Genomic DNA, 15,691 nt, shown 5'->3' on the forward strand with positions numbered 1-15,691 from the left:
GACAATAGATCTTCCGTAAGCCTTCTCCTCTCCAAACTGAACAGACCAAGCTCCATCAGCTTTTCCTTATGGGTTGTTTTCTAGCCTGCTGATCAGTTTTCTTAGCATCTAGTGAGTGGGAGACTACCTAGCAGAGCTTTGCATTAAAGCCTGACATACAGGGGTTCATCTCTCTTAAGTGTTTAACAAGCATTATAAGAAAAGTGTATGCAATTTCTTGATGAGTGAAACTCAAGTCTTCAAAGTAGCATCTTGAAGCTTGGAGCAGTGTGGAATATGCTGGAGCATTGAGCCCTTCGGTGAAGAACCGCCCTGTGTTTGAGAATTGAATGTTCAGGATGGACAGTCTGTCTACAGGTAGTGAAAGTCATGCATTTTAACACATCTTTCTCAATTCTTTTATTTATGAGTCCATTTACTATCCCTCAAGTGAATTACATATTCTGAAATTCTTGAGAGCAATTTTTTATTGGGTTCATCAAATAAAGAATTGTTTGCTTCCTACTCCAACAAGAACAATTTGCTCAAGAATGAGCTCTATCTTAATTTCATTATTTTAGGAAGTCTGGATCAATGTAATGAGGGAGAGGGCTTTTTTGACCTTACTGTGATTGCCAGTTTTGTTTTCAGGACCTTCTCCAACTATCCGTCCAATCTTTGGCACATCTGTTTCTCCTTATAGTACTCCTCTTTCAGAACCACAGTCACATTCTTCACAGAATCATTTAGGTTGGAAAAGACCTTCAAGATCATTAATTTCAACTGTTGACATAGCCACCTGAGTACTGTCATTTAAGCCATGTCTCTTAGTTCTGCATCCATGCATATCTTAAATGCCACCAAGGACGAGGACTTCACTACTTCCGGGGCAGGCTGTTCTGTTGCTTCACTGCCTTCTCCATGAAGAAATTCTTCCTAATGTCCAAACTAGACCTCCCCTGGAGTAACTAGTGACTGTTTCCTCCTCCTATTACTTGTCACCTAAGAAAAGAGGCTGACATCCTCCCCTGCAATGGTTGTAGAGACTAAGTAACCCCAGTTCTGTCAGTTGCTCCTCATATCTTGTTTTCTAGTCCTTCACCAGCTTTGTTGCTTTTCTCTGCACACACTCAAGCAACTCAGTGTCCTTTCGGGTGCATTAAACATAGCATAGACAGGCAGTCAAAACAGATGATGCTGCCTGCTGACACTATATTTAGCCATTGGTGTGCCCTCACCTTCAATATTCTGTACAGTTCTGAGCTCCACAATGAAAAAAGGATGTTCCTTTGTTCCTTGAAAGTTGCAAAGTTGGTAAAAGGATTGGAAGGTATGTCCTATGAGGAGAGGCTGAAGATGCTTGGATTGTCAAGCCTGGAGAAAAAAAAGCTAAGAGGTAACCTTGTTATTTTCTAGAACTTGTGAGGAGAAGAAATTTTGAAAAAATTTTACTGTGGCAAACACTGAAATGGGCTTCCTACAGAAGTGGTTGATGTTCCGTGTCTGTCATCAATCAAGAGGCACGATCAGTTTATAAAGATACAACCTTTCTTTTCCTGCATGGTGATTAAGGAGTCTTCCAGGAGAATTTACTACTTAAATCCATACCTACTGGGAAATATTTTCATTGATATTTTTGCGTATGTGCATCTGATTCTGTTGGACGTAGCATGAGAGAGAACCACAACTGACTAAGTTTTATTAATTTACCTGGTGTGCCTCAGGTAGCTTTGCTAGTTACAACACAGTCATCCTAGGACCTGGTACACGTTTTCTTGAATGCCCAGAGTTCTTTCTGTCTTGAGTAAACCAGTGTTCATCAGATTTCAGTTTTACGTATAAGTTTCTTCTGCTTGCAGCCAATTCCAGTTTTAGAGAGTATTTGTCTAGCTTGCTGTGAGAGTGCAAATGCAAGAAGTAGGAAATTTGAGGTGGAAAAAACACTCCTCAGATGAGATATACTCCTGCTCAGAACAGAAGAAATGATGGTCTTCATGCCCCATTGATTTCATTTCTCATTCCTGCTTTGAAACTTGTGTCAGAGTGGCTTCTCATTCTCAGTACACACCTTCACACAGTATCAATTGCTTACATATTGTTGCATATTTCATTTAGTCAGCCATTCTAGCTTCTTGTTTTTCCTGACCTCCAATACTGTTCAGTGCTCTGTGTAGTTGACAGGGGACAATTTTCTGTATAAATATTGGGATTTATTTCACCTCAAAACTGATGAGAAACTTCAGCTCACATACATGCAAATTTGAAGCAGAGAGGACTTAAGCTCAGATATGTATCCCACTCATACTTGTTCCCATAGAAGTGCCAACTTTCTAGTGCTGCTTTCATTTCTCATTCATTGATACTTAGCCATAACAGTGACCAGTGCTGATTCAAGAGTGTTTTTTACAGCACTCTACCTGTCAACTTTATGCAAACATTTCTAAGAATGCCTCCAATCTTCTCAAGAGACTGACTTTTTTCCTTTGAAACAAACTGTATGAAAGTATTTGTTATTGTTCTGATCTGTTTCCAGGATCCTGTGCACAAATGCCAATCTTTTCTTAAGAGATTCTGGGTGTTCCAGTTGAATATCCTGTATCTTTACCGCTCTGGAGATTTCTTTGACACGCTTCCAAACATTGCCTTCCCCCTTTCCTAACAACTGCTTTGGCTTAGGAGAGTTGAAGAAATACAGTGTTTGCTCTTGATCCTGCTTTCTAAACAGTTGGTGCTCTAGGACATGCTTAGAAGCCTTTCTGCAGGGGATCTCAAGTTTCCAGTGAGATCAGGAAATCATTTCTTACCTGTCTTTTAAGAACTGAGGTAAAGGCTTGGCAGAGCAATATGCTAATTGACACTATGTGTTAAATTTTCTTCATCTTTTAATTTTGAGAGGGTCTTGCTTGTTGTAAAGATAGTTTTGCATCTTTGTCTTTCATGGGAGATTCTGCTGAATATAAATCTCTCTGAATAATACTGTCAAGATTGAACATCTCACAGGATAACAAAGTGAACTTACCTAAGAGAATTTGAATGTGCTATTTAAAGATGCAAATCACCACTGTGCCACTTCTGAGGGTTGTTCTGTTTTTGAGACTTTAAAATGCTATGTCTTGAAGATGTGTCAGTTTCTGTTGAATATTTCATTGTAAGGTGAGTGATTGCTTTTCACAGAGCAGTCGTGCTCTTGGATACAGACTCACTTCTCTAGATGGCCAGTGCGAATGAGTGGTGTTGGAAAATATTCGGGTATTTTAAGAGGAAAAATAGTTGCTGAAAGTAATTTATTTAAATCACAGAAATAATGTGTCTGGAGTTCTTTACTATTTTGTTTTAATGAGAATCGAGTAATGAAAGGAAATTCCTGAGTTTTGAGAGGAAGCAATGGCAGAGTATGCTCTTGTCCTTTCATATCACGTAGATGTTAATTTAAATATTCAGAGCTCCAGTTAGAAACTTGGGCTCTGTGTGGTGGCTGCATTTGCATCTGTGATATGGAAACTTCAAAACAAATTCTCAAAAACCTTCAGTTAGAAGAAAACAACTGTCTTTATTATTTCCTTGTCCATGTTTTTGGGTTTAATTCAGTCCTGTCAGTTAAGCAGTTGGCAGTCTTTGACTCGCTGGTAGACTGGAGTAACAGACTGCAGTTTTGAGAAGTTACTAATGATGATCTTTCAGGAAAGTGTCAGTGACCTTTTCAGCAGGCTCTATTGGAGTGCCTTGATATATTCAATATGTAGGACAAAGTGAAATACTCATGTCATTAACTCACTCTTTTTTGTTTTGCTATCTGTTTCAAAAAATATAGTGTCTCAAAAGAACAGTTAAAACACAGAACTGTAGTTTTATAATCAGTTATTTTTACTTGTGATGCTTATGAACTGAAGTCAATCAAAAGTTATCTTCTTTATCTAAAATATTTTCAGTTCATCAAGAACTCAGTGTAAACACCAAGGGGAAAAAAGGCATTTTGCAGAAGGCTCAGAGATTAGATGTAAAAGGAGAGCTGAACAAAGGTGAAATAGGAATGGGATAGTGCAAAAATGATGTGCTTCTAGCAGAAGAACTATGTTCTCTAATATTTAAATCTACCTGAAATAAGTAGTCTGTGTAAGCTTTCGTTTGGTATTGTTTTTCATGAAGGAAAAGTGGGTTTTTGTGCTGTTGAATTTCTTCCTCAAATTTTTGTGGATTCTAACTCACTTTAGGAGCTTATATAGTTTTGTAATAGCATTCATACATTTTTTACCATGTTACACAGGGCATGCACCACCCTTCATGGTGATCTATGAGTTCTTCTGCCAGCCTATCTTCATCCATGGATAACTGGTCCATTCATGTGAACACAATCATTTTCTTTGTTGATATCTTTTTAAGAAAAAAAATTATATGCTTTTTTATATCATACTGCAGTTTTGGAAGTCTGCTTAATTATAGCATCTTAAATTACTTGCCTTAAACTGATACTTTTCTTTTACAGTTTGGAAGAACAGAAGTAATTGACAATACTTTAAATCCAGATTTTGTAAGAAAATTTATAATGGACTACTTTTTTGAAGAAAGAGAGAATCTGCGATTTGATTTGTAAGTTAACTCTAATATTATAATCTCTGTAGACATAGTGAGTTTTGTAAAGCACAAAATTACCTTGAAAATAAATAGTGCCTCTTGACATTGAACAAATTAATAAACACAATTGATTTAGCATTTCTTCTTCAGAAATAAATATGAAACATAACAATGACTGAGTTTTCAGAAATTGGTAAGTTCTAACTAATCAAAATGTAGTCATACAGTCATTGCTTTCATAATATTGTTTAAGTAGTTTGCTTTTAGAACATTTCTGTCTTGTAGACAGCAAAGCAGAGGGATAAGCCCTTCTTTATTTGCCTAAAATCTCCCAGGAAGTCTGTTGTAAAGCCATTTTTAAATATTATACTCTTTAGCCTCCATGTGCCATCTTTGTATCTAAGTAGTTGCTTCAAAGTAAATTTTACAATCTCTTGATTTTTATTTTTATTTTTGGAGTTTCTGGAATGCAAACCAATCTGTATATTCATCAGGGCATGTAAATAGAGCATTAGTGTGGATTTTTCCTATAGTAATGGAAAATATATATATATTGTGCTAGACGTGTATGTTAGCAGTATTAATAAACTTACGTGTGTTTTTTCTTTTGTACTGATTTTAAGTTGCTAGCAGAGCATATTGAAATGCTGTTGAATTGCAGTATCTCCTATGTCATAGAAACAAGCAAATAAAATAATCATATCTAATTGTCTATAGCTTTAACTGTCTTTTTATAGCATGTCACAATGCTGCCTAAGCTAATGAGGACTGTTGGGAGGATGAGTAAGGGAGAAAATGTACTATTGTATCCAATGCATAGGTAGCAGCTAGCTGTTTCCATCTGGACTTCAGCTGTTGAAGGAGTTAAATGAATGCCAAGATAGATTGCAGGATGCTTCTAGGTGGCCAGGTGCAGTTGTTTCCATCTTCACTGTGAAAACCTGGTGTTGATTTTTTTTTTCTTTTTTCTTTTTTTTTTTCCTAGAATTGGGATGCAGTATAATTAAATCTGCTGAGTATAACTGTTTCCTACTGTTTAAGTTTTCTTTTAGTATGAGTTACTCACTGTGAAATAGAGGTTTCCCTTCCAAGATCAGATGAAGCATTTTGGAAATGAAGAGAGAATGGGGTGGTATAGGAATCCTGATTTAGCTATCCGTTGTTCCTTGTAGGCTGCATGTCTGTTATGGGAAGAGAAAGTGCAATAAAAGAGCAAAAGAAATGAACTAAGGAGAAGAATGTTTAACTCAGTCGAAGCAAAGAAAGAGAAGTCTGTGAAGAACTTCTAGATAAGTGTAGTCTGAAAAAGTACTTGGAGCTTACAGGGGAAAGTTAATCTCCTATTTGATTCTTTGTGTACTCAGAAGTGGACTTCTGATTGTTTATTTACAAAAAGCTGTAAACATCATATTTTGTACTTACAAGAAAGGCTTGCCTGGTTTCTACTGTTGACAGGCACAAGTCTGAGCTCAAAGCCAAATAACGTTTTTTAATTCTTACCTTACTGTATAGCCAGCCTGTGATTACACTTCAAAGTCCTATAACTGACTGGAAATGAATTACCGTAGTTAAAAATGTGACTCATAGCTGTTGATGGATTAGAACTTCAATATAGATCAAGAAAGAAGCATCTTTAGAAGGCTTCTTTTTTAAATTCCTCAGTAAAATTGTGTACTACAGTTGGCCAAAACGTCATTTTTCAAAGAGAGAAAGGCCTGATAGATTTCAATTTCTGGCAGCCAAAAAAAGGCAGGCATATCTCTGATTCTTGTTCTTATGAGGGTTCTGATAAGTGAGCATGAGCCCCTGTGTACGTCATATAGGACCGATGCCTCAGCCTTCTTTGCATTGCTATTTGATGGTTTGTTACTGATTTTGCCAGTGAAGTATTTTTTTTTGTTCCAGTAGCATAGCTAGCCCTGAGGTCAAGGTTTGGGGTTGGTTTTTTTTTGGTTTGATTTGTTTCTGCTCAGTTTCACCAGACAATGTGCAATTATTATTTTTCAGAAACCAACAGTTATGATTCCTGTAGTCATTCTTTCTATTATTTTTCTTCTTGTTTACAAACACGTTTGTAAAACTGGCTGTACTGCACCACATCCAGCTTCCCATTCTCCTAATTTCTGATCTGTTCCACAGTGCATCCCAACAGGCAGTTACGGCAGCCCAAATGGCTGGTGTAACATAGTGTGGGAATCAAAACATGCCGTGAGGACTGAGAGTACTCTTTCAATTCTATTACTGAGTCAAATGGTAAAAATATTACTGCAGATTATCTGACAATGAGGGAAGACTGCTAGTATAAAGATTGGCATTCCCAAAAGCACTTACTGCATTAAATATTTTAAAAATTTTCTTGAATTCACAGTGTAATTTTTTAAAAAAAATCTGACATGATAATGAAAAGCAGACACTGACATTTTCTAGCTGGAGGAAGAAGATTATGATAAAAAGCTGAAAAGAACAAGTCAAACGCTTGCTAAATGCAATTTGATTTATTGTCAGTTATTTTTATTTAGTTAGGTACTTTTTCAATTCATTTGACTAAGAAAGTAATTCACAGTGTAGTTTGATTTCTGTTAAAAAGATTAAGTTTGAAATTTTGTTCTGATTTTTTTTCTAGCTTCCATTGTTCAAACAGGAGCATTAGAATAATTTCTCTTATTAACCTGTATTCTGAAAACTATTTTATTTTAGATAGCTAGTGAACAGTAGTCTTGTAATCTGCAATGATTTGATTTGCCTTTCCTACTGGTGAGACTTCCATTCATGTATCTTTTTGTGCAAATTTCACACTGAAATAGCTGAAGGAATTGTTTGATTTTCATTTTTTTTTACATTGTCCTTAGATCTGTCATCTGGCAAGTTGGATATAACTTTCTTTTTTGTTTTTAAAGCTATGATGTTGATTCCAAGAGCCCTAATCTATCAAAGCATGTAAGTTTTTTTCCTGGTTATTACAATATCTTCTGCTGAAATACTTTCACTTTCTTAATTTATTTACTTTTGAATGTAATTAATACCAGATGGTTAGAGAGAATTACAGAGCTTGTGCTGTTGTTAATAACAAGAATAATGCTCTTGAGTATAATTTTAATGGGATATATTACTATAAAGGGCGCATTTAAGCACACGTGTATACCTTTTCAGGAGTTGAACTGCAGCATAATTTTTTTTTTTCAATATCCATCCAACGCTTTGAAAATCCATTCATTTTAAGCTGCTACTTATGTAACAAGGAGATGGAATATGAAAATTACTTGACACAGTAAAATTATAAAAGTAAAAAATAATGTCTGTCATTAAAGAAATCCTGGATTGTCAATCCAGAATTCTTACAAAAATTCTGTGCAGGCTTGAACTCCTTCCAACATAATTAACTTTCAAGAAATTGGTGGACTCACTGTACAGCCCTTCATAGAAGAGCAATCTATTAAATGCTCCAATTTAGTGAGGAAAGCTTTCTGATGTTTTTGAAGGTTCTTAAGATTCTTAAAATCTTCTTTGAAGAGGAAAGTTTAATTTTTTTTCCATCTCAGTTTCATTTTTGTTGATAAAAAAGGCAACATAAGAACAGTATAATTACACAATTACTATTTAGACACAATATTCAGTAGAATGTGTTTTACTCTAAAGAAAAGCCTAAATTGATGGAAAACCTTTTGTTTTTCCCTGTAGAAAGCACAATTTCTGAGTTCTCATGTTACTGCTTTTCAGGATTTTTTGGGACAGATGTTCTGTACACTTGGAGAAATAGTTGGATCACAGGGGAGCAGACTGGAAAAACCAATTGCGTAAGTATGTCATTCTTCAGTGTTGTTTGAATACATACTGCTTCATGAGGTGAGAGTTAGGGTTGTTGTTTTTTTAACCGTGAGTTCTCACTGACTAATGCAGAATTTTTTGTCAAATAGGTTATATTGTGCATGAGAGATAGTTTGAGTATAATGATCTTAAAAATATTTTCCTTTTTTGGTGTTCTAAATAGTTTATTCTTGTCAATCTATGCTTAGGAATGATGGTTGACATAGAAAAAGTTTTGGTTAGTTCATATCATTGATAAGATTAAATAGTTGATTTCTGCTTCTTAGGAAAACACATTTCCAGTGTTTTAACATGTACACTTATTCTCTAGGTATCCTTATTTTTTATATTAGAATTTTAAAAATGTTGAAGTTACAATTCTTTATGATAAAAAGCTCAAGCTTAAAGAGGGTAGATTTAGGTTCAATATAAGGAAAAAATCTTTTGCAGTGAGGGTAGTGAAGTCCTGGAACAGGTAGCCTAGGGAAGTGGTAAATGCCATCCCAGGAGACTTTCAAGGTGAGGCTGGATAAGGCCCTGGACAATATTGATCTACCTCTGGATGTTCCTGTTCATTGCAGGAGAGCTGGATTAGGTGGCCTTCAGAAGTCCTTTCCAACTCTAATGATTCTGTGATTGCATAATTCTATAAATTAACTTTTAAAAATGTGAAATGACTGGTAACCCTGATGTTCCTTTATTTTTACATTCTGCTTCTGTCTTAATTTTTTTTTAGATGATGTCAACTACTAGTAACATATACAGTGATAATGTTGCTAATGTTTGTTTTCTGAGGAATGTTACCAATATGTTTATAAATGTCTCTAAGATATCTATAAGTTTTCACAGTCATCTTTATTTTATATAAATAGCTCGAACTAGAGTTCAGTGCCAGATGAAATAATAGGTGTGAAGAATTTCCATCTCTGAAATTCCCCAAGTGTTCAGTCCTTAGCAAATCCAGCCATTTTATTGATCCAGTTTAAATAAAGGCATTAGTCCAAATGAATCCATATCTCAAAGCATCTGTAGACTTAAGATGTGAATACATGAGTACTTACTTCCTCAGTCAAGAAAAAATAACTTTCATCTCAAATTCTCCAAAGCGTGTTGTCTCCAGTCAAAGAGGCTTGGTATCTGAATGGTTGCATTGAAATTCGTCTTTTTATTTCTTCTAAAATATTTGCTTCTTCTGTACTTGATAAAAATATTTGGATTATATCACCTAAATCTACTAAATTGCTTTGTCATTGTTAAGGAAATGATCTTTTGATTTAATAGATTGCAAGTTTGGACAACTGGGTATTAACCAGTAACACTATCATTATTAAAGAAAGTTACACTTTTACTTCAGCAAAACAAAAAACAAAACAAAGAACAGTTAAAATTGGTATAGAATGAGGTTCAAACAAACACACATTTCCTTCAGAAGAAAATGTTATCCTTTTACTAAGCTCCTGTCCTATCCATGGATATGAAACTGTCATGTTGCATAAATCTGCAAAGAACCATTCTTTAGGTGTACCCATTTATAATCCAGGTAATAAAACTTATCTTTTCATAGAATCATAGAATTGTAATTACTCCTATAATACAAGTATGGCACCTTATTTCATTGATTTAAGCCTGGATTTAATGTTGGCTATCACTCAACATTTATAGAATCTTTTGTGCTTAATGAATCTCATCAGAATCCTTTTGATAGCATGGAACGCTGTTATCAGAGCAATATAAGACATAAAACTACCAAAGCACTGAGATACCATATCAGAATATCCTCATAACCCAACCAAAAGATAACCTAGCCTGCAGATTAACACATCATAAATCTGTACTGCCTTTTGTTCAAGCATCAAGGAAGAAAACGCTGTGTTTCAAAGCCAGACTTTCCTACTTTTGTTTTATTAACAGTAATACAATTTCCAAACAACAAGACAAATATTTGCTATTTACCCAATGAAATTTATCAAAAACTTTATATGATCTATGGATTTTTCTGTATCTGAGAGGATTTTATTTTATTTTGACTAGTTTGCAACCACTATTCATGTGGATATACAGATATTTAAGGTGCAAAACATTTGAGAAATAACTGCACTATTTATTCCTTTAAAAAAATGCTGTAGTGATTGAAAATAACAGGTTTTTTTTTCCTAATGTTATCTACAAATTCAGGTATGCCACATACTAAAAGCACATATTTAATGGTATGGCTGGACGCGTTATATGATTAATATTTTTTGAATTTAGTACATTTGTTCATTTTGTTCTGTTTTGTTTTTTTGTTTTTTGTTTGTTTTTTAATAGTAGCTGCACTGCTATGAATGATCATGAATTTGTTTACTGTGCTGTTATGTTCTTATCACATTCTACTGGATTCAGTATGAATAATTTCCTCAATTCAGGCTTCCTTGTAAATGCAGGTGAAGTTTTCAGGCTTAGGAAACCTTATATATAAATAATAATAATGAAAAGCACTGTGTGGGTTGAGTTGTTTCTGTGTGATTCCTTAGGGAAGAGATTGCATTTGTACATTGTAGATATCGTGTCTTCCATGTAGCAACTAAGCAGACATCTGTCAGTAATAGAAAAATATTTATCTGGATCAAACTTTGGTAAAAGCACCACAAATGGCAACTTATTCTGACTTTGTATTCAAATAACAAGAATTAGAATCATCATGAAGTACAATTCACGTCAGTTGTAGCCTTTTTCCCTAGATTTTACTAATGTGAAGAATTTAATGTCACTAATAAAATATTAAGAAAAACTAACGTTTCTATAATTTGTATCAAAGGAGTGGTTGATATTGTGTGCAGGTGGTCCTAAATATTTTAGCTTCATAAAAACAGTGGCCAGCTTCGAGAACTACGTATGATAGCCACGATTCTCTCTTGAAATAACTCTGAAGTACTGAAGTGTGTCATGCCCCAAACCTTCTCAATACCTGCATCCAATTAAATTCTCAGTTTTTTACAATTCCAACACAGGTGTAAGCTTGGAAATAAACCTGGAGTTTCATATTGTTGTGCCAAAAAGTAATTTCTGGTTGTCTCTGGAAGCATTTCTGGATGAGAACAGTCAAGAACAGTTGAGAACAGCCATTTAAACTGATAAGTAACAAAAGAATTTACATCATTTTTTTAAAGTTAATCTAAGTGTCCATATAATATTAAAAAAACTTTATAAAAACTAAAATATTTTGTTAACAAAAGGCAAGCTTTGTACAATTACATTTTGAAAATATTTTAAGTTTCGAAAATATTTTAAATAAAATTTTGACTCCTTCAGTTTCTGAAACTTACGTGTGCTTGAAGTAGACCTTTTTGAATCATAAATGTGAGAGGCTGGCTAGCACTGCATTGTAGGTAGGCACTCCTGTTATGCTCTTCCAATCCATTAGCCTTGATTCATTTTTTTTCTGTAAAGCTCTTACTTCCAATCATTTGGTTGTTGTTTTTTTTTTTTTACAAAGGCAGATATCAGCTGTTCAACAGCTCTCAGTGTATAGTTAACGCTTAGAAACTGAGTGACAATTAAAACCTTGAAAAGTATTTGCAAAACATTTTCACATAGTATTTTCTCAAAGTAAGACTTTGGTTTAGCTTCCCTAATTTACATCCAACTGCAGGTGATTCAGATTGATTTGTAATAATTGTAGGCTGTTAATTCTCTTGCTAAAATCTGTGAGCATTGTTATCATTTGTGCTGTAACATCCTTTAACAATACAATTCACATTTTCTTTAGTGCTTGGAAATTGAGTTCACAAATGTATTTCTGCTGAATTTCAAGGGATTCCAAATATGCATAGTTTAATCAGCCAATAACTGTATTTACAGACTTGATTTTTATGACCAGTTCCTTGTAAACCCCTACCCTGAAACCTCTCCTGTCCCCCATGCCCTCCCACCCAAGGACAATAAATTATACACAATTTATTTTTAAATCAGGGCTTAATTTACCTATACACAAACAGTTATTTTAAAGTCACTGTGCATTTTGTTATTATTTCCTTTATCTGTAGAAGTAGGATTGTGCACACTGGAAAGTACTTAAAGGGTAATGAGAATCTTTAGCTCCTCAAATCACCTCTTCAGGGTGTGGAAGGTTTCAATGTCTGCAGTATAATTCCGGGTAACTCCTACAAACGCACTGTTTAAACTTAAAAACACACCTACGCACACAGCAATATAATATATGTTCACTTGACTATTTCCCTAAGTGACTCGAAAAACTACCCAGAAAAAGCAGCTTATATAAAGTGTTTAACTTCAGCAGCCATTTTGGTTATTAGACAACAACTTGTGATTTTTGTTTTGAGTATTGTTTAGGTTTGCTCTGTTACGTGTCGGGCAGTGAAAGGACCCGAGCCACTTGTCCTTTTGAAAAGTTTCAAAATATACCTTCCTTTTTGTATAAATGGTGTGCGTAGATATTTGTTAATGTTGATTTTTTTCATCTTTTCTCAGTTTTCATGTTTCATTTTGGAGTTTATGACAGTGCCGTAGACAACTGTGGCGAACTGATTTTTCACTCTGTACTTTCTGGAGTCTGGTTACCTTGCTGTCTAAGAGACATTTGTTGTCTTATTTTGTTCATTACATTTCATTGCATGATTGTTTGCTTATACAGATGTGTTTTATGTCTCAGTGTTCCTGGACCTGATGATCTTATGGGTCTTTTCTAACCTAAATGATTCTGTGATTCTTTTGACAATACTGCATGTCAAGGATACGTTCTGCTTTGAATTTACAGTTCTCTTTACAAAGTCAAGCCCACATTTACATATTTTGATCATTCTTATCAGTCTTTCACTTGAGATCAAAGAACTTTTTCTTTTCACAGAATTGCTGAAGCTAATTAAAATTCTGCCTCTTCCATGCTCTGCTAATAGGCACACAAAGAAGAGAATCTACCGTGTTGTTATAGTTTCAGTCAGCTACCCCACTGAAGTACCACTTTTTGTAGTTAAACAGCTTGAGAAGGTTGAATTCACTGACATTTAAGTAAACTCTGACGTTTTTCCAAAATGAAAGTTAGAAGGATTTGAAGATTGCGCTTTGAACATCTACAAAACCTTATGAGATTTGAGAACTCATGGCTACCATGAAGGCTAAGTCAGACCACTCACCACCAGGGAAAGTTCCCTTCTGTACCTTTTCAGGATAAAATACCTTTGTTCTCCACCTCAAGATGAAAATACAGATCTTAAGCTGAGAGCGTCACTTCTACAGTGATCTGTCCACAGGTTGAAATGCATGTCATGGTACTGTCCTTCGTGGTGAGAGCAAAAATGAAGATAAACATGAGCACTTTTCTTCTTTGGCTTCATTACAGGCATGACTTGCAGTTCTGTTAGTTTTATGAGCTCCAATAAATTATGCCGTGGAATGAATTTAATAGTATTTGCTATTGGCAGGGATGAGGATATCTCCTCAACCTCCCTTTCTGTTTCTGTTTCTCAAAGCCCATTAATGCCTGTCAGTAGCAGAGGATTCTCGTTTCCAGTATGGTGGTGTGCTAATCTTATTGTGCCTGTGACTGCCTATGAGCCTTTGAGTTCACAAACAGTTCTTTATTGCTGCACTTTGTTTTACAAACTGGACAAGTACAAATGTGAACATTTCCTCTGGGTCGTTTCTCCTGGCAAATAAATCTAGTCACACAAAGCAGGTGAAATGGGTAATTTGTCATTTTAACAGTAATTTTTGCTCTCTTTAACTTTTGGGTTACTCAATTCATTAAATGCTTTCTCAAGTCAAGCTCTATGTAAGAATTACTCAGACTGACCTTGTGTGCTCAATTTGTATGAAAATGAAAGAATGAGGTGCAAATGTATCTACTTCAGAATTGGTGCAGCTTTATTTTTCTCTCAAGTGACCATCACTTTCCTTGATATTTTTCACAAATTGGTATTTGCATGTTCTTCCTAGAGAAAAGATACGTACTAACTACATTTATAATTCTGAGAAATGTTCCTTCCAGGACCTACTAAGTGCACTCCTATCAGGATTCCCTTTAACAATAAGGCAGAGCCACTGCAAAGCTTAATGAACATTGTACACTAGTTATTCACATCTGAGTGCCATTGCTAGTTAATGAGGCTGTAATGGATCCAGCTGGCCTGTTTGGGGAAGTTCTTTCTCTTATCATCTTGCTGTCGACATAATTGATAGAAAAAATATATTTGAGCCCCAGAATAGGCACTTCCTATATATTTGTCCTATACTCAGCTGTGGCAGCGACTGCCAGAGAGTTTAGGTTCTATGAATTCAGGAACAAGACACTGAGTACTTTTCAGATCATTAAAAGATGTAATCTTCTGCCTCACTGCAGTTTCAGCTTGCCAAATTTAAGGCTCTGTTTATTCTCAGATATTCAGATTCCAGTATTAATTGTCATCTTTCTCTGACTTTTCCACTGACTCTAGCAAGATCCTCCCTTTCAGTTCTTGTTAAGTCAGAGTGTCTTTTCAAGCTTATTCTGGTGCTGCAGATCCAGTGTCTCAGTCATGGACTGACTTGTTCTGGGGAGACAATAACTTTTTAAGGCTGTACCCAATAGATAGACATGCAGGCATTGTTGAGGACTTTACTTTTGATTTTGGTTTTGTGTTCAATTCTCATAATAGTCAATTGCTTCTTCAAAGACTCGTACAATTATTTTGCCATGTTTGGGCATCTTTCCATGGACTTCTTTTTTTCTAACACCAAAATCTTTCTTTCTGTATAGTATCAGAAACCTCAGGGAACCCTTGTGCCATAATGCCTGCCAGAATAGCACTTTAAGTGACCTAAACACTGTAGAACAATTATAGTTTCTGGGCTCTCAAACCAATGGGACCCTGTATGTAGATCTTGACATTTTATCTCCCTTTATTCAATCTGCACCCTACTTATACCCACACCGGCACATTTTCTGTATCTGAATATCAGATAACTATTCCTGAGTGGTAGAGTTGGTAATGAATATGCAATACAGTTTACCCACGTATGCTCTTCTATAACATTTCGCAGAGAATCCTACCCAGACAATGTGATTGTCAAAAATAAACTGTATTGTCACTTCAGTGCTATAGAACCAACTCCAGGACATCTCAGAACCAGACATTCACTGAAGCTAATAAAAAGATGGGTAGTGGCAGTACATTCTGGATTTAAACAGGCAGAACTCTTACAACCTCATTTGCAAAGTAATATTAGTTAATATTTGCCTGGCAGTTGGTCTGTATTGGTCTGTAATGCTTAATCCATGACTAATGCACAAGCTTGACTCTATTTTATTCACCAGGCATTACTGCTAGATAAAGGTCTTTCCATTTGACTCATCTATGAC

General features: G+C 35.2%; 1 protein-coding gene across 1 annotated transcript in view; it reads left to right on the forward strand.

Moving 5' to 3' along the window:
* CPNE8 (copine 8) overlaps positions 1-15,691 on the forward strand; it is an 86,119-nt gene that overhangs the window by 24,658 nt on the left and 45,770 nt on the right. The window contains exons 4-6 of the mRNA XM_010721137.3: positions 4,463-4,566; positions 7,449-7,488; positions 8,269-8,345. Of these exons, the coding sequence (XP_010719439.1) occupies positions 4,463-4,566; positions 7,449-7,488; positions 8,269-8,345 (221 nt within the window). The remainder of the gene's footprint in view (positions 1-4,462; positions 4,567-7,448; positions 7,489-8,268; positions 8,346-15,691) is intronic.

This window comes from Meleagris gallopavo, chromosome 1 (assembly GCF_000146605.3).
Source record: "Meleagris gallopavo isolate NT-WF06-2002-E0010 breed Aviagen turkey brand Nicholas breeding stock chromosome 1, Turkey_5.1, whole genome shotgun sequence".
In the NCBI taxonomy this organism is placed as follows: domain Eukaryota; kingdom Metazoa; phylum Chordata; class Aves; order Galliformes; family Phasianidae; genus Meleagris; species Meleagris gallopavo.